General features: G+C 42.3%; 1 protein-coding gene and 1 non-coding gene across 2 annotated transcripts in view; both read left to right on the top strand.

Annotated features, from left to right (window-relative positions):
- RRM1 (ribonucleotide reductase catalytic subunit M1) overlaps positions 1-16,719 on the top strand; it is a 37,748-nt gene extending 21,029 nt beyond the window's left edge. Inside the window, exons 12-19 of the mRNA XM_007527512.3 lie at positions 208-409; positions 2,692-2,841; positions 3,028-3,249; positions 4,751-4,827; positions 11,558-11,693; positions 12,330-12,425; positions 14,475-14,663; positions 16,328-16,719. Coding sequence (XP_007527574.1) covers positions 208-409; positions 2,692-2,841; positions 3,028-3,249; positions 4,751-4,827; positions 11,558-11,693; positions 12,330-12,425; positions 14,475-14,663; positions 16,328-16,516 — 1,261 coding nt within the window. The 3' untranslated portion in view covers positions 16,517-16,719. The remainder of the gene's footprint in view (positions 1-207; positions 410-2,691; positions 2,842-3,027; positions 3,250-4,750; positions 4,828-11,557; positions 11,694-12,329; positions 12,426-14,474; positions 14,664-16,327) is intronic.
- LOC132534164 (small Cajal body-specific RNA 8) lies at positions 7,426-7,556 on the top strand. The gene has a single exon (XR_009545837.1). It is a non-coding gene; the product is annotated as a small Cajal body-specific RNA 8 (non-coding RNA).
- Positions 16,720-22,132: the final 5,413 nt, after the last annotated feature.

Genomic DNA, 22,132 nt, shown 5'->3' on the forward strand with positions numbered 1-22,132 from the left:
ATTGGTGGGGGTTTTCAAAACTTTTTAATTGTCCCTTGTGGAACAATACTAGCATGATATATGTGACTACTTTAGCTTCTTTTATCTTTTAATTATGAAAGATATTACTGATTTCATAGTATTAAATTATATTTAAAGGGGTCTGTAACTGTCTGATTTTCCTTAAAAATTTTCTTGGGGAATATTGGAACTAATTTTGTTTTTCAGTTATGAGAAACAGGGTCGTGTCCGAAAAGTTGTAAAAGCTCAGCAGCTCTGGTACGCCGTCATCGAGTCTCAGACGGAGACGGGCACCCCCTACATGCTCTACAAAGATTCTTGCAATCGGAAGAGCAACCAGCAGAACCTGGGAACCATCAAATGCAGCAATCTGTGCACAGAAGTTGTAGAGTACACCAGCAAAGATGAGGTAGGCAGATACACTTCTCTAGAGTGTGGAGAGAAGACTCCAAGGAAATTACTTTGTATACATCTCTCATTTGATCTCACTGGAGATGGGTGAGTGGTTTATTGGAAGTAGAAAGGTACTGAAATCTGATGAAGGGAGAGGTGTGACCCCGTGCCCTTGAATCTCTTAGTCTAAACCATGTGGAAAAGACCGTCAGCTCTTCCTCACACACACATTGTTGTAACGTCCTTGAGAAAAATAGCAACATACAGTTATAGTGCTTTAGGACAAGCCCAAAGATGTGTTAGGATGCTCATTCATTTTAAAGTGTGCTACAGATTGGAGAGCTTACTCTTTCTCTTCAGGATGTAGTTGTGTGTGTGTGTGTGTGTGAGAGAGAGAGAGAGAGAAAGAGAGATAGAGAGAGAGACAGAACTGGAACATTATTTGCCATATGTAATGCCAGGTATTGAACTTGGTCCCTCATGCTTATGGATCAGTCACTACCTGCTTTGAGTTTTATTTATTTATTTATATCACAAGATAGGCATGTGAGAGGGGTCAGAGCAATAGTTTGGTAAATGTGGTGCTGGTAGTCGAGAGAGAGAGAGAGAGCTCCTAGGCTGCAGATTAGATAGCTCTTTTAGTTAATGGTAAGAAAACATTCTATTCTCAAATCTTGCAGATATTTCATGCAACAAACGAAGCTAGGTTAGCATTTGTGGCCATTTGATGTTTATAGAAAAGCTCGCTAGAGCTAAGAATAGAAGGATTTCTATGATCACAACTTGAAAAAGTAGCATTTGCAGCACTGGTACAGTGTAGTGCAGTCACCTGAAGAGCTTTCTCAGAGTCTGCAAACTGGAGTCCTCTGTTGGTCTAGCAGCTATTTGTTATATGGAAGAGCTTTCTGCAGCAGAGGAGATGTTCGCTCATCTGGTGACTGTCAAGCAACTGAAATATGACCGTATGAGAAAATAAGTTCAGAGATTTGCTTAGATAATTGGGCAGTCCCATATGGCATTGCATTGGGTGGGCTTCACCTGCGATATACAGATATACACTGACATACACTAAGCTTAGGCTCACTGAGACTATGTAAGCATGAAGCTCTGAGCTTGATTTCTAGAATCACATATTTTAGAGTGATATTCTGACTCCCCCTCCTGTGACACACACACACACACACACCACACACCCCACACATACACACCCCACACCACCAACACCCCACACTAACACCCCAGAGCTTTTCTCAGTGGCAATTAAACCTTTGACTTTGGAGCCTCAGGCGTGAAAGTCTTTGCATAACCATTATGCTACCCACCTTTCTTTCTCTCTCATAAATAAATAAATACATTAGCACAGTAAAATACATTAGCACTGTTTAGTAGCTGAGCCATTTACTATGGAACACAAGATTCTCTTACCTCTTGTAGTGATGTTGCACCTCGTGTATGTGAATAGGTATTGTAATTTAGAAATGAATTGGTGGATGGTAAGGAAGTTAGAGGTGAAATTTTAATGTTGGGTCAGATGTTGCTGCACCTGGTTAAGCACACACGTTGCCATGCACGAAGACGTGGCTTTAAGCCCCCGCTCTTCACCTGCAGGGGGATGCTTAATGAGCGGTGAAGCAGGTTTGTAGGTGTCTCTTTTTCTCTCTCCCTCTCTACCTTGCCCTCCCTTCTCAATTTTTTTTATTTCCTCTCTTAACAAAAATAGAAAGCAAAAAAAAAAAATTAATGTCAGAGAGCATTAGAGGTCCATGTGGTAGTGTCGTTGTGTTTTTGACATAGGGGAAAGAAATCAAAACTCACTGTAAAAAATTAATAAAAGAGAGAGAGAATGGCCACACCAAAGAAGCACTCTGGCACATGCAGTGCTGGGGATTGAACTGTGGATCTCATGCTTGAGAGTTCAGTCAGCATTTTACCGAATACAATACCTCGCAGGCGGGAGTTGAGCGGTAGCGCAGCAGGTTAAGCGCAAGTGGCGCAAAGCACCAGGACAAGCGTAAGGATCCCAGTTCAAGGCCCCGGCTCCCCACCTGCAGGGGAGTCGCTTCACAGGCGGTGAAGCAGGTCTGCAGGTGTCTGTCTTTCTCTCCCCCTCTGTCTTCCCCTCCTCTCTTCGTTTCTCTCTGTCCTATCTAACAATGATGACATCAGTAACAACAACAATAAAACAACAAGGGCAACAAAAGGGAATAAATAAATAAAATATAAAAAATATAAAAAAAAAACAACAATACCTCGCAGGCCCACAAAACTAATTCATGACCCTTTTTCTTTGTGTTTCAGGTTGCAGTTTGTAACTTAGCTTCTCTGGCCCTGAATATGTATGTTACGTCAGAGCATACATACGACTTTAAGAAGCTGGCTGAAGTCACCAAAGTCATTGTCAGGAACTTGAATAAAATTATTGATATTAACTACTACCCTGTCCCAGAGGTATGAATGAATAAATTTCTTGGGTTTTTGGTCTTTATTGAAATAAAAGAGGGTGATAGTAATGGTCTCCCAGTCATCATTTCAATGTTCATCATTGGAATAGTATGAGAAAAGCAAGTCATTTGGTGGAGAATGTTACATTTTCTGTTCAGTGATGTCTCTTTCTTTAAATCTTTTGACCCAAAGGCATGTTTGTCAAATAAACGTCACCGCCCCATTGGAATCGGGGTACAAGGTTTGGCAGATGCTTTTATTCTCATGCGGTATCCTTTTGAAAGTCCAGAGGCCCAGTTACTGAATAAACAAATCTTTGAAACCATTTATTATGGAGCCTTGGAAGCCAGCTGTGAACTTGCCAAGGAGCTGGGCCCATATGAAACCTATGGGGGCTCTCCAGTTAGCAAAGGAGTGAGTATATGGCTGAAGTGTTTTTTGGCTTCTGAGTTCTCTTCGTAGGCTGAACACTATTCCCCTAAAAGAGATGTCCACACTGAAATTCATGGGAAGTGTAAATGTTACTGTGGGTGGTTGACACAAGGTCTTTGCAGGTGTCGTGAAGGATTGTGAGAAAGATTTTTGTGGCTTACCCATGTGGGCTCTAAACCCAGTGGTAGCTGTCCTCACAAGAGACACAGGAGAAAAAGAACATGACCATGGAGTGTTGACATTGGAGTGATGAAGCCACAATCCAGGAAAGCTTGCAGTCCTAGACACTAGAAGAATCAAAGAACAAAACTTCTTTGAAAGCCTCTGCCATCCCAATGTGTTTTTTTTTTTGTTTCTTGCTTTTGACCTCCAGAAGTTAGAATTTATTTCCCCCTCCACCAGGGACGTTGCTGAGGCTTAACGCCTGAACGATGAATCCACTGCTCCCAGTGGCCATTTACTTATTTGTTATTTTGCTTCTTTTTATTAGATAGGACAGTGAGAAATTGAGAGGAGGAGATGTAGAGGGAGAGAAAGAAAGACACCTGCAGCATTGCTTCACCACTTGTGAAGCGTCCCTTCTGTAGGTGGGAATCAGGGGCTTTTGAACCCTGGTCTTTGTGCATGGTAACGTGTGAGCTCAACCAGGTGCACCATCACCTGGCTCCAATTTTTTTTTTAATTATTTATTTGTTTATTTTCCCCTTTATTGTCCTTGTTGTTTTATCGTTGTTGTAGTTATTATTGTTATTGATGTCGTTGTTGGATAGGACAGAGAGAAATGGAGAGAGGAGGGGAAGACAGAGAGAGGGAGAGAAAGACACCTGCAGACCTGCTTCATGGCTTGTGAGGCGATGACCCCCCCCCCCCCCTCGCAGGTGGGGAGCCAGAGGCTTAAACCAGGATCCTTATGCCGGTCCTTGCACTTCGCGCCATGTGTGCTTAACCCTCTACGCTATCACCCAGCCCCCACGTTTTTGTTCTTTTAAGTGACCCAGTTTGTAGTAATTTATTATACCAGCAGAGACAATGTAGTACCTTTGTCTTCTTATGTGAAAAGGAAACCCAATTTAAACTCCTTTATTTAGAAAGAGTGGTAGTGGTACACCCGATAGAGTATGCACGCTATCGTGTAGCTGCTCTGTCCTATGGTGGTGGCAGAGATCAAATCAGAGACCTCCCACATGCAAATCCTGTGTGCTACCACTCTGTGCTGTTTCCCCAGCCCAGCAGCAGGTTTTCTTGAATGTTAGAAAATCATGGTTTATTAAAGGGATTAGTCTTCTCAGAGGACTCAAGCGGGAGAGGTAAATGTTCCCCTGTTAATCTTAGTCTACTTCTGGTTAATATGACAACGTGGAAATTCTAGCAGTAGACAGATTTTATTAGAATGTGGGGGCATGGCACTCTTGTGCTTAGTTTTGACATAGTTTTAAACTGTTCTAGAGTGATTTATCATAAATTTGGGTGGTTTGTTCCTTAGATCCTTCAGTATGATATGTGGAATGTGACTCCCACAGACCTATGGGACTGGAAAATTCTCAAGGAGAAAATTGCAAAGTAAGTAAGGAAAACTAAAATAGCTTTGAAGTTAATAAGGGTTCACATTTTCATTGTGGCTCTTCAGCATGTTATCTTTCCAGTTCATTTTTTCTTCAAGTATGACTAAAGTGACCATTTATGGAGAAAAAAAAAACACTTAAAATGTATGTGTAGTATACTAAGCTGCTTGGCATAATGGAGTATTTTAGTACATGGAAGCTGTTATTGAACTTGTTCTAAAGGCTTAACCTAGAGTAGGTAATCATTTTCCTTATTAAGTCTTCATATTCAAAGGGTATTTGTTTGTTAAATGTTTTTCACTTGCATCTACTAACCATATTGGCAAACATAAATACTTCTTTTGAATGATTTTCAGAGCAGTAGATAGGAGTTTTGCAAAAGCTTCTGGAGAGTAATATGTTAAACTGGGAAGTGGATATGGAAAAAATTGAGTCTTTGTAGACCTTTAAATTAATAAACATTAGAAATTTTAAGGCCAGCAGAGTATTTTGCTGAGTGACTAATGAAACAAGCTTTATTCTAATGTTTCTAAATATTTTCATTTTCTAGCACAATGAGTCTGTCACCTGTGGGTTAATAACATAAGTGAAGAGTTTATTGTATGTGGAAGGAAGCATTGTCTGTAAAATGTTCTTTAAGGGCTGGGAGATAGCTCACCCAGTAGAGGGTGCACCTCATTGTGTACAGACCCTGCATTTGAACTGTAGCACCACTTGGGAGCACCACAGGCGGCACACGTCGACTTGGGGGCCAGCAGGGAGACTGATGTTTGCTATGGCGGGCAACAGTCCCCTTGGCACAGATCCACACTACCCACCAATTGCAGGACTGTTCACTGTGCTAATTTTGCTGCCCACCACGGTCGTAAGCATTTGCCGTGGTGACAGTCTTCTGGATACAGACGCCCAGGGGCACGAGCCTTTGCCACAGCTACAGTGTGTGAACAGACCCACGAATCCTGCCATGAGAATCGGCTTGCCAGCCATGTGCTTCCCCTGTGTGCTGTATGAGCATCTGCCACGTCAGTCCTCACAATGTCATCGACCCTTGCAACATGTTCAAATGTACATTGCAACGACTATTACTCTGCACTGTGACCTGCTTTAGCTACAATCTGATGTAGGCAGACTCCTGCAGCCCACCAGAGAAGCGAGCTTTTGGTACCATCGCGGGACTTCAGTGCACCTGAGTGTGACCCGTGCAATTCCTTGTAGCTCTAGAGGATTCATAGAGGCTCTGCCCCACCCTGTCTCAGCTTTGCTTATCTCACAACTCATATGAGGAACCTGCTCTGGCAGATGCCCTGCCACAGGTTGGTAGTACTGTGAGAGGATTCCCCTTTCACAGTGACTAGGTCTTAAGCACAGCCTTGGAGATGCACACTCAATTACCCTGGTTCCCTGACTGGAAATATCCTCTACTCTTCCTAGGTGAATCCCACTGACAAGCTTTCCGTAGCCAAATCACCCGTTCTGGAAAGAGTCCGCTTTTCCTTAGGCACCTCACAGGAAGCTCCCACTGACAAGAGCTGATCTTCAAGCAGCCTGTCCCTGCAGCCTCCTTGAGCCTTGTCTAAAGAGAGCACCCATCAGGGACATACGGGGTTTCCACAGCAGACAAGCAGTCACAGTATAAAAAGCAGTAAATCCATCTTGACGAGGCCCACTGGAACATGGCCCATTTGAGTTAGTTTTTCTCTTTTCTTTTTTTTATTCCCTTTTTGTAGCCCCCCCTTTTATTGTTATTATTGTTATTGATGTAGTTATTGTTGGGTAGGACAGAGAAATGGAGAGAGGAGGGGAAGACAGGTGGAAAGATAGACACCTGCAGACCTGCTTCACCGCCTATGAAGCAATCTCCCCTGCAGGTGGGGAGCCAGGGCCTTGAATCGTGCGCTTGCTTCCAATATCTCCATTTTTGTTGAATATAGAATTTTTTTTGAATATAGAAATTTTTGTTGAATATAGAAATATTTTTGTTGAATATAGAAATTTTTCATGAAATATTTGAGACATGTATGCTGAGAGTTACTCCTTAACTTTGAGTTAGTTTTTCAAGGTCTTTTAGGTTTAATGAGGAAATGTAGAAACTAAACATTAATGGATCAAAACATAAGAAGGGAAATTCTAATACAACAGTGCTATCCAGGCTTCATGATGGAAATATGAACCAACAATAGAAGTGATGCTCACTGAGTTGAGAGCAATGGATTAGGTTATCAGCAGGGTCAATAGAAAGTTTTGAGACAAAGTATGAGTAAACAGTGGTAGAAGTAAAAATACAGGGCGGAGCGGGCATTGGGCCCACTAGGTTAAGTGCACATTGTATGAAGTGCAAAGACCCAGGCCAGGATCTAGGTTCAAGCCCCCAGCTCCCCACCTGTGTGTGGGGGGGTCACTTGACAGTCAGTGAAGCAGATCTGCAGAGAATTTTTCTCTCTCCTTCTCTGTCTCCTCCTCCCCTCTCAGTTTCTCTCTGTTCTGTCTAGTAAAAATGGAAACATGGCCTCCAGGAGCAGTGGATTTGTAGTGCTGGCACTGAGTCCAGCAATAACCCTGGAGGCAAAAAAAAGCAAGTGAAAGTACGGTATCAGTCTGGGAGGCTGATCCACAAGCTGGGCTGAAGTACTGCTCTGTTTGTCACTACACCTCCCTAGAACAAACTGCCCTTCGATGAGCGGGACAAATTGAGAGAAACTGTAACGGACAGATACGGGGCAGACAGTTTCTTGACACTACTTAGATGCACCAGCTGAATAGTTATAACTTTTTTTTGGCGGGGGGAAGACTTATCAGAAACTAAAGGGTGAATTCGTGAGCTTGATGATAAGGTAGAGAATCTTTTTTTTTTTTTAAGATGGGGCCCCAGGTGGTAGCACAGGTGTGAAGCACAAGGATCCTGGATTGAGCCCCCCTCCCAGCTCCCCACCTGCAGGGGGTTTGCTTCACAAGCAGCGAAGCAGGTCTGCAGGTGTCTATCTTTCCCCATCTTTGTCTTCTCCTCCTCTCTCAATTTCTCTCTTGTTCTATCCAATAACAACAACAACAATAACAATAACAGGGGCAATAAAATGGGGGGGGGGGAATGGCCTCCAGGAGCAGTGGATTCGTAGTGTAGGTACCAAGCCCCAGTTATAACCCTGGAGGCAACAACAACAATAACAAAAAGGTGAATCAAAACCCCATCGCAGATTTGGGACAAAATTAAAATGAACCGTATTTGTGCCGTAGAGATTCAGAAGGAACAGAGGGGGAAAGATGCTGTGGTGTCTACCTCCTTTTCTGATATTTTTATATCACCCTCTTCTTCTCCCTATAAAATAAAGAAAGGAAAAACTGGCCTGGGAGGCTGCTTTCTAATATTGCACATGCTCAAGGCCCTGACTTCATTCCCCACCCAGGGGAAAAAAAAGAGAAAAGAACACTCAAGAGACTTAGATGAAAAGAAAGAAAGGAAATACAACACAAGAGTACCCAGGGTCCAGACAGAAAATGGTACGAGTTCTTTCATTTTCTTGTATGTTTATTACTTCCCCACCACCAGGGTCATCACTGGGGCCAGTGCCTGCACACCTCCACAGCTCCTGGAGACTTTTTTCCTTTCTTGTAGGTCAGGAGTGGGGAACATCTGGCGTGAGGGCCACATATGGGCTATGGAATCATTTGTTTTGGCTCTGCCGAGGTAACCAGAACTTTTTTCTTTTTTGTTTTTTAATTTTTTTATATTTATTTTCCCTTTTGTTGCCCTTGTTGTGGTTATTGATGTCATTGTTATTGAGTAGGACAGAGAGAAATGGAGAAAGGAGGGGAAGACAGGATGGAGAGAAAGACAGACACCTGCAGAACTGCCTCACCGCTTGTGAAGCGACTCCCGCTACAGGTGGGGAGCCGGGGGCTCGAACCAGAATCCTTGCGCTGGTCCTTGCGCTTTGTGCCTTGTGCGCATAATCCGCTGCGCCACTGCATGACTCCCCAGAACTTTTTTCATAGCAACAGAAAGTACTCATTTTAAGTTGATGGTTTTGTATTGTTTGTGAATGATAGAAATATTCAGACGGCTCTTGGCAGAGAAAAGGCTCCCACCCCTGTCTAGATAGAGGATGAAGCAGGTGAGAGGGAGAGAGGAGAGACACTGCAGCACTGTCCCTCCACTCACAGAGCTTCCTTGTTACAGGCATTCAACCTGGGGTTCAAGCCCAGGTTCTTAAGTGTGGTAACATACACTCTATATGACTTGAAAGAAACAGACAGCAGTACAGTGACAGAATGGGACTTTATTCATACTAACAGGTCTGAGAGAAATTCAACTGGGCAACAACAGCCTTAGCTGAAGTTAGGTCAGTTGGCCTTGACATTCACAGGGTTCTCTACTCCCCAAACTCTTGAACACACAACCTCAAGTGCTCGTGGAACATTCTCATGCAGACCCATGTTGTACAGAAGACAGTGTCAAATTCAGGAATATTGAAGTTTAACTTCTCAGATCACAGTGGAATAGTAGCAATCAATTACAAAAAGCTAGAGAAGTTCAACATATGGAGACTAAACAGCATGCAGTTGATCGAACAGCAAACAGTTGGATCAAAGAAGTAAAATATTCCTAGAGATAAAAAAAAAAAAAAACGAGAGCATACCCTACCAGAACCGATGAACACTATAAAAAGCATTCAAGGGGGAATTTGTAGTGACTAAGCGCATATAAGAAAGAAAAAATCTCAAAGCGATCTGATATCACACCAAGAGGAGCTAAGGGAAGAACAAACCAGCAGAGGGAAATAAAAAAGTAAATGAAATAGAAAACAAAAAGGTGGTTCAACAGAAGATCAGTGAAACCAATAGCTGGTTCTTGGAAGGGAAAACAAAATTGGTAAGCCCCAGGTGAGGCTGGCCAACAAGAAATCCCAGTAGGATCATAAGTGAAAGTGGAGGTTGGTGGAGATACTTATGGTTATAGGAGGTGACTGTAAGCAACTTCATGCCACTGGATTTCAGAGCCTAGTAGAATGGAATATGGTTTTCATCTCCTAATACCTCCCTGAGTCGAAGAGGAAGAGGAAGAAGACCCAAACAGATCAGTGACAAGCCAGGAAATTGAATCTTCCACCAAAGGCCAAGGTTCAGGTGGTTTTTATCAGTGAGCACTACAAACCTACAGAGGTGATCTGACATTCCCTTTTCTCAAGCTTTCCCAGAATATCAAGATGTTGTCCTCAGTACTTTTTTATAAGGTGAACACCCTGATATCCAAGACTGACGTCAGAAACATAAATGACCTGATCAGAAAATGTGGAGAATTGAATAAGACGCTTTATCGGAAAAGGCAGATAGCCAACTTGCTTATCGTCACTTATCTGGGGAATGCACGTCAAGACTACATTGAGCTACCGCCTCACATCTGGGAGAATGACCTTAAAAAGTTCAGAAACAACAAATGCTGATGGGGATATAGGAAAAAGAGGAACCTTAACACACCGTTGGGAGGCATATAAATTGATCCAGCCTTCTTGGGGTTTGGGGCAGGTGGCCTGAGGAGTGTGATAGTGGTTGGAGAATTCTTTCTGCAAGGGTCCTAGAGATGGGTGAGCTATTCCCAAGAAGAACTGAGTGTCTGCAGTCCCCATGGGGCAAGATCACTGTGGTTAACTGGTGATGACTGGGAGGCATGCCTCCAGGTTCTGGCAGGCCCCCTCTTGCTGCTGTGAGAGTATACACTTGGGAGACTCCACTGGAGGTCACGGGGAGGCTGGGAGACATGCGCTGTCAAGGGAGGGCCGGTGTTCGCTGCTACAGGAGCACTCACCACTTCCTAGTGTCACCTCTTATTATTATTTTTAAAGAATTTATTTATTCATGAGAGAGATAGGAGGAGAGAAAGAACCAGACATCACTCTGCTACATGTGCTGCTGGGGACCAGACTTGGAACCTCATGGTTGAGAATTCAATGCTTTATCCACTGCACCACCTCCCGGACCACGTCATCTCTTATTTTGACTTTGCGATTTCACCTCTACAGGGCTGCCATTCCACAACATAAGCAAGAAAGCTTAGGATAGTACTCATTTAAGTCATGTTCCACATGAACTTGTGTGTTCCTTAACATGTATCATTTGACCAAAACAGCTTTATAAGTCAGTAGTTATTTTTATTTTTTTGCCTTCAGGGTTATTTCGGGGGCTTGGTGCCTGCACCACGAATCCACTGCTCCTGGAGGCTATTTTTCCCCCTCTTTGTTGCCCTTGTTTTATCGTTGTGGTTATTATTTTTGTTGTTATTGATGTCATTGTTGCATAGAACAGAGAAATGGAGAGAGGAGGGGAAGACAGAGAGGGGGAGAGAAAGATAGGCACCTGCAGACCTGCTTCATTGCTTGTGAAGTGACCCTCTTGCAGGTGGGGAACTGGGGGCTCAAACCGGGATCCTTACACTGCTCCTTGTGCTTCATACCACGTGCGCTTAACCCGCTGCGCTACTGCCCAACCCCCAAGTCAGTTATTTTTAAAAGAATAGCTTCAATGCTTTTTTTTTTTAATTGAGCAAATATTTTCCCAAAGGTGTTGTGCAGTTTTCCACCCCCAAGTGTATTAGCAAATTACACTTAAACTGTGAGTCAAATTCTCGTCTGATGTTTCTGCCCGGCAGTTTCACTTCGTATAGTGACTTATATAGTAACTGCATTACCAACGTCTAGCTTTAAGAGTGGCACCTGAAATCGTTTGGTTTTCTTTAGATATGGAGTAAGGAACAGTTTACTTATTGCTCCGATGCCTACTGCTTCAACTGCTCAGATTCTGGGAAATAATGAGTCTATTGAACCTTATACCAGCAATATCTACACTCGTAGAGTCTTATCGGGAGAATTTCAGGTGAGAAGATCACAACCAGACCTGTTGGGAAATCTTTCAAAAGTCTGAGGTTGGGAATAACTAACTAGTAGTTAGCAAACAATTTCTGTTGGGTGGGACCAATGGTTTTGAAGGTGTACGGGCAATTTTATTGTGAGCTGCAGTTGAGAACAACTAATGTGAATTTCCAAATACCTTGAAATAGAATTCTGCATGATGGGATATATATATATATATATATATATATATATATATATGTTTTTAAAGTATTTATTAACATTCTTATAAAAATCACTTCCCACAAAGATTTATCTGCTGTAAGCAATGTTTTTTTCCATCTGTGTAAATGCCCTAACTTGAATAACACCATTACTTTTAAATAACTACTGTTATTATTTTAGATAGAGGTAGAGAGAGGGTGAAAGAGACCACAACACCAAAGCTTGCTTTAATGCAACAGGGACCAGACTTGAATATGGATCACAACCATGGCGAAGCAGCACACTAAGTGAGCTACTTTGCAGACCCAACATCAAGACTTTAAAGGAATGTAGTTTTGTGTGTGTGTGTGTTTTAATTGATAATTTAAATAATTATTTAATAATCCTGTTTAAGCCCTATTATCTACATCTTAACATCTTTTGATTTCCTGTTCAGATTGTAAACCCTCACTTACTGAAGGATCTTACTGAGCGGGGCTTATGGAATGAAGAGATGAAAAACCAAATTATTGCGTGTAATGGATCCATCCAGGTACAGAATGAAAACGAAGCAGGCTTTTTAGGAACTAATTGAGTTTTGCGGTACCTTCTTTATCCTAGGCAATGGAGAGAAACATTGATTTCACTGTGTCTAAATATGCTTATGTAGCTCTGTTGAACACCCAGTGTTGTACTAGGATTATATACATTTTCGTATAACTAAGCCTGACCCTCTTATCTGTATCATAATGTAAAGCAGCAGTTGCCAACTTCTCTGGAATCAGTAGAGGAACTTTTTTTTTTGAGGAGACATTAACAAAACCATAGGATAAGAAGGGTTAACTCCACACAATTCCCACCACCAAAACTCCATATCCCATCCCCTCCCCTGGTAGCTTTCCTATTCTTTATCCATCTGGGAGTATGGACCCAAGGTCATTGTGGGATGCAGAAGGTGGAAGGTCTGGCTTCTGTAATTGCTTCCCCGATGAACATGGGCATTGACTGGTCAATCCATACTCCCAGCCTGCCTCTCTCTTTCCCAAGTAGGGCGGGTCTCTGGGGAAGCAGAGCTCCAGGACACATAGGCCCCACCCTAAGGTTCCAGGACTGGGGGAAATATAGGCTCTATAGTGGAAATGTGAGGTTCCTGCTGTCTTAGGGTTCAAGAAGACAATAGATAGTTATTGTCATAACATTATTTGGTATTCGGATTAACTTTGAAAAATCCCTTTGTTAGGATTTGCTGTATAATACCCACCGTCATCATAATTTATGTCCTTTGACATTATTTGTATATTGCTGTGCCACCAGTTGCTTCTGTTTTCCCTGGTCTAGGTTTTTTTTTTTTAATTATCTTTATTTATTTATTGGATAGAGATAGTCAGAAATCAAGGGGGGAGGGTTGATATAGAGGGAGAGAGATAGAGAGACACCTGCAACACTGCTTTCACCACTTGCAAAGCTTTCCCATGCAGGTGGGGGCCGGGGGCTTGGACCCAGGTCCTTGTGCATTGTAGCATGTACGCTCAACCAGGTGTACCACCACCTGGCCCCACCTAGGCTTTTGAGAGAGTCAACCTATCAAAGACTCAGCCTATGTATTAAAAAGACTCAGTCTTTGCTTTAAAAAGTTTGAGACATACAGTCAATTTTTTCCCTCTCATATTAATTAAATAGTGATTTATATGACTATAAATAGGAGTGTACATAAACACCATTCCCACCACCAAAAGAGTAGAGAAACTTTTAAAATGCTGAAGCTTAGGTCGTATTTATGCCAGACTGTCTGATATAGAAGTCAGCCATCAGTATATATACATACATGTTATATATGCATATATTACATATATGTTCATGTACGTTATATATGTTGCATGCTTTTAAAAAACCAGAATACTGTAGCTCTGGCTTATAGTGATGCTGAAAGTTGAATCTGTGACCTCTGGTGCCTCAGTCATGAACCCTAGCACCATCAGTAGTTTTTAGAGTCAGTTATTTGCAACTGAGAAATAAGCATTTATCTTTATGTTGCTTCTAACTCAGCACATATATATGTTTCTGTATTTGGTGAAAGAGACTCTAGTCTGTTGATGCAGCTTAGCCCTAAGAAAGCCTTATGTCTAATCACTGAATGGATTATTGTAGAGTATGACAAGATGAAATCCTAGAGGAGATTTGTCACTTGATTGTGTCACTGTGAATAAGTCTGACTTCTGGCTTTTGTTTATTGCATTGTTTTTACCTTTTTCGTTAAGTGCCTCTGGAACAGTGACTACTTGGCCTTAAACCAGTTACAAATGAATCTTAAATCACTATCACCAGAATGGTGTTTTGTTGGACAGAAGGAGTTTCGTACTTTCTAAACTAGAGGGGAACTGTCTTGTGAAGCCTGACATGGTTTATATTGAATAATAGGTTTGATATGTGCGCTTAACCAGGTGCAACACTGAGTGGCCCCTGAATGGTAGATCTGCAGGAAATAGAAGCAAAGATTATGCCACATAATGATAAATGAATGATGATTCTGGCCGGAAGTAGAACCAAGGCCAGACCCTATTCTTTATCTTCAGGACAATAAACATTTGCTTGCTTTCTTTAGAGCATACCAGAAATTCCAGATGATCTGAAGCAACTGTATAAGACTGTGTGGGAAATCTCTCAGAAAACAGTTCTCAAGATGGCGGCTGAGAGAGGTGCTTTCATTGATCAAAGCCAGTCATTGAATATCCACATCGCTGAGCCTAACTACGGCAAGCTCACTAGTATGCACTTCTACGGCTGGAAGCAGGTTGGTGGGGGAAGCACCACTTGGAATACTTTGGAATTGGCAAAGAGTTTTAGATCCTGCTGCTTATTAAATATTGTCACCGCAAAGTTTTTCCTTACTTTTTTAAGTTAAAATTTCATTCTGTTCCTTACCGGATCAGGCTCACTTCAGATTTTCTTTTTCCTCCCTCTCTCTCTTTTTAAAAAATAATTTTTATCTTTGTTTATTGGCTAGACAGTCAGAAATCAAGAGGGGAGTCAGAGATAGAGAAAAAGAGAGACATCTGCTGAGCTGCTTCACCACTTGAAAAGCTTCCCCCCTGCAGGTGGAGACCTGGGACTCAGACCTGGGTCCTTACACATTGTAGTGTGTGCTTTCAACCAGGTGTGCCACCACCCAGCACCTTCGGCCTCTCTCTCTCATTACCAGATCACTGGTCAGCTCTGGCTTATAGTGGTTCTGCGGATTGAACTTGGGAACTCTGTTGCCTTGGACATAAAAGTCTGTTGCATAACCCGCTGTGCTATTTCCTTAGACCAGAAATTTATATATATATATATATATATATATTTTTTTAATGCAATGCAGTATTTCACATATGGTATTATTTTACTGACAAACCACCTCCTTCATTTAATTAAAAAAATTTTTTAAAAATATTTATTCCCTTTTGTTGCCCTTGTTTTTATTGTTGTAGTTATTATTGTTATTGATGTCGTCATTGTTGGATAGGACAGAGAAATGGAGAGAGGAGGGGGAGAGAAAGATAGACACCTGCAGACCTGCTTCACCGCTTTTGAAGCGACTCCCCTGCAGGTGGGGAGCTGAGGGCTCCAACCGGGATCCTTGTGCCGGTCCTTGTGCTTTGCACCACCTGCACTTAACCCGCTGAGCTACAACCCGACTCCCCATTTTAAATTTGTAATGAAAGTATGGGAAAGAGAGTTCAGGAGTACAAAGTACTGCTGTACCATCTGTGAAGGATGTTTCTTTGTCTTTTTTCTTTCTCCCCCCCCCCCAAAGCATTAGGTTTGCAGAGCTTCACAAAATTGCTTGTGAAGCTTCCCCCTGTAGGTGGGGACCAGGGGCTTGAACCCTGGCTCTTTGTACATGGGTAACATGTGTTTTCTAGACAGAAAAAGTATGTGCTTAGCTAAGTACAACACTGCCCAGCTCCCACCTGTGGAGTTCTACTTGCTTTTTTTTTTGTCTTTGTTGCTTTAATGTGGTGCTAGGTATTGGGCCCCGGCCCCTGTGGGTATAAAGCAGATACTCTGACCACTCGCTGAGCCACTACCCTAACCCCCACATTAATTTTCAGTTAATAAATACTTATTATGATTTTTGTATCAGGACTTTAGATACTGGATAGATGATGATCCTTACCTTTGAAGTAGTCATAGTCTTGTTACACAGATAGCCTTCGTCTCTAATACGTTAGACTCCAAGATGGATTTGTTATCGTATAAAAATCAGAAATTATGCATAGAAAACAAAAAACATGATAACAAAAGTATTCGACATCTCCAAAGAGCTGTCTGTGTCTCTTCAGGAATTTTTGAAAAAGTCTTCAAATTTAGCAAACTTTTTGTTCAGGTTTATGGAAATGTATTTTAAACATTGATCTTCAGTGACTAATGTCTTACAGTTTCTCCTAATATATGTAATTCTTTTTTTCCCCATAGGGTTTGAAGACTGGAATGTACTATTTAAGGACAAGACCAGCAGCTAATCCCATCCAATTCACTCTAAATAAGGAGAAGCTGAAAGATAAGGAGAAGGCATCAAAAGAGGAAGAAGAGAAGGAGAGGAATACAGCAGCTATGGTGTGCTCTTTGGAGAATAGAGAGGAGTGTCTGATGTGTGGATCTTGAGGATAAACTTAGGAGGGACCAGCAGTTCTTTGTAAAACAAACCTTGCGAATAAGGAATGATGAGGTGCTTCTCTGGCACTTTTTATGATGACCACAGTTTTGCTGGTTTAATAAGAAGCAAAATTGAGTTGTAGCCATGACAAGTGCCAATGGGACCTTTATGCATAAGGTCCTATTCTGAAATAAAGACAGACCTGCCTATGTGATTGTGTGAGACTAATTTTGTTAGTTATTGGGGTCAAATCCCCCCCTTTTTTTTTAGACTTAAAAGGGGAAATTTGAAGACAAATGATCTAGATTATAAATAGAAGAAGAATAGAACTTTGACTAATAGATGCTTTCTTTTCTGTGGTGTCATGGCCTTGTGCATGGGTGAGTCCACTGCTGCCTAGGCAGCTTCTTCACCCCTTTTGTTTCAGACCAGAGCACCACTCCACCATCTGAGTTGCTGTGCTACTCCCATGCAGTGTAGAAGCTTGAACCTACAGGTACTAAGTAAATCATCTCCTGGCCCTAGGACTTTTTTTTTTTTTTCAATTCTAGAAAAGTAATAAGCATTTTTCTATATAACTGATTTTTAAGCATACAATTCAAGAGCATCAGATACCGATGTAGTGTGCAGCCATCCCTGCTACGATCCCACTTAGAAACTATATAAAGCAGCTACTCTGGGAGTCGGGCTGTAGCGCAGCGGGTTAAGCGCAGTTGGCGCAAAGCACAAGGACCGGCATAAGGATCCCGCTTCGAACCCGGCTCCCCACCTGCAGGGGAGTCGCTTCACAAGCAGTGAAGCAGGTCTGCAGGTGTCTGTCTTTCTCTCCTCCTCTCTGTCTTCCCCCCCTCTCTCCATTTCTCTCTGGCCTATCCAACAACGACAACAACAATAATAACTACAACAATAAAACAACAAGGGCAACAAAAGGGAATAAAAAAATAAATATTAAAAAAAAAAAAGCAGCTACTCTATAAGCAATATAGAGCAGGGCCAGAGAGACATCTCACTGGGTAGGGTTCAAGCCTTGCCATTCCCACAGCTCAGGTTCAATACCCTGTACCACAGAGGCATGTTTTAGTTATTGGTCTCCTTTACTGCAACTTTCGTTTCAGCTATTGTTTTTAGCTGTGGAAGTTCTGTTTGGTTCCTTCATTAATTTCTCTTGGTTCCAGAATTAATTTCTCTCTGCAAACAAATAGTTTATCTGTAATTGCTTGTGTTTTCATTTAATGTCTTTTTGTAATAAATCTGTGTGACTGAGCTGCTCAAAGATGTTTCTCTTAGTTTAGCATCTCTTTGCACTGAGCTGTGTTTTCTGTTTTCTTTTTTTTTTCTTATTGGAAATTGGAAATCATTCTCCAGGTTTTGACTGTCTTCTTGTTAACATATTGAGGATTGCAGAAAATATCTATATGCATATATAATTTAATTGTCATTGGTTTTCATCTTCCACAACAGGTAACTTTAAATAATTTTTCCTCTCCTCCCCACCCCCTTATATATAGAGGGCTGTAGAATTCCATCTTTTTTTTTCTTTCTTTTTTTTTACCAGAGCACTGATCATCGGCTCTGGTTTATGGTGATGTAGGGGCCTGAACCTGGGACTTTGGAGCCTCAGGCATGAGAGTCTCTTCACATAACCATTATGCTATCTACCCCCAGCTTTCCATCCATTTTTTTAAAGTATAATTATTTATTTATTTTAAATATTTATTTATTCCCTTTTGTTGCCCTTATTGTTTTATTGTTGTTATTGATATTGTCGTTGTTGGATAGAACAGAGAGAAATGGAGAGAGGAGGGGAAGACAGAGAGGGAGAGAGAAAGATAGACACCTGCAGACCTGCTTCACCGCTTGTGAGGCAACTCCTCTACAGGTGGGGAGCCGGGGACTTGAACCCGGATCCTTATGCCAGTCCTTGCGCTTTGTACCACCTGCACTTAACCCGGTGCGCTACTGCACAACTCCCCCATTTTTTTTTAAATATCTGGCCAAGCATTAGTCTACATATTGCTGTGAAATTTGATTATAAGTTAGATGAGCATTTAAGTTGCTAGACTTTGAGTAAATTAGGTTACCCTCCAAATAGCTGAAGGCCTGAAGAGAAACAAGATTTGAGGCCCTGACTAAGGATTTCTTCATCCAGACTGCCTCAAGCTGCACTACGTGGATTGCTGGTCAGCTCTGCCAGAGTTACACTTGCTTCCCCACTTCGGAGAGACCTGACTACCTAGACTCATCCTCTCCACAGACACAATACACAGAACATAATTGTGTTCCTTTGGTGAATGAGAAAACTGATTAACAGATATATTAGTATTGAATTTTTTTTTCTTTCTTTTCAGTTGGTCTAGGGCCTCTGAAGTTGGTTCTCTACTCTGATTAGATTCCAGTCACCATTTTCAGTAGAAATGATAATCTGGTGTGATGTGGCAGTAGACATTGTCATTGATACTCCCAATTTTAAGTGCCAGGGTTCTGGGTGGTGTGTGTGTTCTGTCTCATGATTTTATCAACTCTCTAGCCCTGTTAGTTCATCTGTGTAGATTTTGTCTTCTACAACACATGACACTGTTGCATTACATTGATGCCGTCAAGCTGATTGGATCAAGTGAGCAAGAAGCCTCTACTTACAGGTAAGATATTCATGTGTCAGAGTGTGAGAAGTAAATCTGAGCAAACATCAGGGTCCTTCTACCTCCGACAACTCTAAGGGTCCAAGAGTACAAGGTAGGTTCAAGAGCTCTTGTTTTGATGGTGAAGGATACATTTTTACATGTGACTATAACCTAAAGAAGCAGGATGCCTACTGGGCCTTTCTGGATTTTGGAGATTACATGACAATATCTTCCTCACTGGACTGTGGTACTCTGGTTCATTGACCAAGTGACCCCAAAGCTACTGTTCTGAGTGGAGCCCATAAGAAGATTCTGCCAAAAATAAAGTTGCCATGTAGGTTGTGTTGTCTTTGGGCTCCCAGCTTAGCAGATCTGTTATGCTTGGAGGGTCAGTGGTAGCTAGAGGTGCTGTTTGATCCCTTTTTAGGCCCTGAAGATATTGGAACAAAGCACTGTCATCCTAGAACTCCATTTTTTTTTTGTTTGTTAATTTCCAGTCTTGAAAAATATTTTGGGAGTCAGGTGGTAGCGCAGCGAAAAGCACAGGTGGCACAAAGTGCAAGGACTGGCATAAGGATTCTGGTATGAGCCCCGGCTCCCCACCTGTAGGGGAGTCAGTTCACAGATGGTGAAGCAGGTCTGTGGGTGTCTATCTTTCTCTCCCCCCTCTGTCTTCCCCTCCTCTCTCCATTTCTCTCTGTCCTATCCAACAACAATGACATCCATAACAACAGTAATAACTACAATAAAACAAGGGCAACAAAAGAGGATAAATATTTTTAAAAATATTTCATTTATCTTATTGTATAGAGATAGCGAAGTCAGAGGGGAAGGGGAGGTAGGGAGAGAGGGAAAGACAGCAGCACTGCTCATGAAAGTGGGGACCAGGGGCTTGAACCTAGGTCCTTGTGCATTGTAACGTTTATGCTCTACTGGGTATGCCACCACCCAGCTCCCTGAACAACTCACTTTAAAAAAAAAAAATTTAGTTTCTTTATTGAGGGATTAATGGTTTACAGTCTACAATAAAATACAATAGTTTGTACATGTGTAACGTTTCTCAGTTTTCCACATAACAATTCAACCCCCACTAGGTCATCCTCTGCCAGCATGTTCCAGGACCTGAGCCCTCCCCTCACCCCAGAGTCTTACTTTGTTGTGATAAACCAAATCCAGTCCAAGTTCTGCTTTGTGCTTTTCATTCTGTTCTTTTCAACTTCTATGAGTGAGAACATTCACTTTATTTAAAAAGAAAAAAACAGCTTTTTTTTTTTTTAAGATTCCCTTTTGTTGCCCTTGTTTTATTGTTGTAGTTATTGATGTCGTTGGAGAGAACAGAGAAAAATGGAGAGAGGAGGGGAAGACAGTGTGTGTGTGTGGGGGGGGAGAAAGATAGACACCTCCAGACCTGCTTCACCACTTGTGAGGCGACTGCCCTGTACGTGGGGAGCCGGGGCCTCAAACCAGGATCCTTACTCCAGTCCTTGTGCTTTGCGCCACCTATGTTTAACCCACTGCGCTACCACCTGACTCCCCAAAACAATTCACTTTTAAAGACAGGTTTTGACTCCCTGTAGCTTAGTAGAAACTAAATGCTTAACCAAGGTACTGTGCAGTTTGAGCTGCCTGTCCTACACTGGGTATTTTCTGATTCACCAAGTCATAAACATGGAAGTAAGAAATATATGATGGGGCTCAAGCTGGCCCTGAAGGCACCCCAATACTGTGGCCCTTACTCCTGATAGACTGCTCTATCTTGGTCGTATAGGAAGTTAGTTCCTGTGATCTGCTGACAGGAAGAGAAATCTTGACTCTTGATAGATTTTTCTATATACCTTGGCACCTTTCTGGGATCTCCCTGAAGGACATTCCATTCCTCAGATGACATAGGGCAGAGACTGTCTTTGAACAGGATAGCTTAGATAAGTCACACCTGCCCATAACCTACAGACTTGGGGCAGATTCAAAACTTTATTTAATGGCTGGTCAGGTCCAAGAAAAGACCTGGTCTGTGTGGGTGACTTTCATGTGGGTCTCCTGGGAATTTGGCCTGTTGCTGTGAGCGGTACCAGAAACCTGAGTACAACTGACTGTTAAGTGTCAGTCTTGGCCTGACGGGCCGGGCCCTCACCTGCGACTGGGACTGACTGTAAAACTCACCTTGTGTGCTAATTGCCATCAGGGTTATTGCTGGGGCTTGGTGCCAGCACGATGAATCCACTACTCCTGGAGGCCTTTTTTTTTTCTCCCTCTCCCTCCCTCCCTCCCTCCCTCCCTTCCTTCCTTCCTTCCTTCCTTCCTTCTTCCATTAGTTTGAAAGGACAGAAAGAAATTGGGGGGGGGGGAGAGATAGGGAGAGAGACACTTGTAGATTTGCTTCACTGCTCAATAAGCATCCCTCCTGCAGATGGGGAGCGGGGGGCTCGAACTCAGGTCCTTGAGCATGGTAATGTGCACTAAATAGGGTGCACCACTGCTCAGCCCCTTAGAGGAGCATTTCATTTAAAGATATATTTATTTTCATGGGGAACAGACCAGAACACTGCTTATCTCTGGCTTGTTGCTGGTGTCAGGGATTAAATCTGGCATGAAAGTAGGTCACTGCCACTGTGCTATATGTCCCCAGCAGAAGTTTTTTTTTTTTTTTATGGGGTGCTATATGTCCCCAGCAGAAGCTTTTTTTTAATGGGTTGAAAGCGAACAATTTAAAGAAACAGAAAGGCAAGAGGTGCTACTGAGAAAACCGTTTGGTTTCTAGGTCATGGAACTGGCGTTGATGAGGATCCAGGTTCTATCCCTGCCACCTTGGACACCATCAGTGCGGTACTCTGGCTGTCCCCTCTCTTTCTATGTGAAATTCTCTCTATTCCAATGGAATATTAAAGAGAAAGAAAAGGCAAGAAGACCAATAATACACCTCTTGTCGAGCCTGTGTTTTCAGATACCCTGAAGTCTGACCCCTTATTCTCTGAGGTCCTAGACCCAGCTGCCCGCACTAAACCA

Source organism: Erinaceus europaeus, chromosome 17 (genome assembly GCF_950295315.1).
Source record: "Erinaceus europaeus chromosome 17, mEriEur2.1, whole genome shotgun sequence".
NCBI classification, from domain to species: Eukaryota; Metazoa; Chordata; class Mammalia; order Eulipotyphla; family Erinaceidae; genus Erinaceus; species Erinaceus europaeus.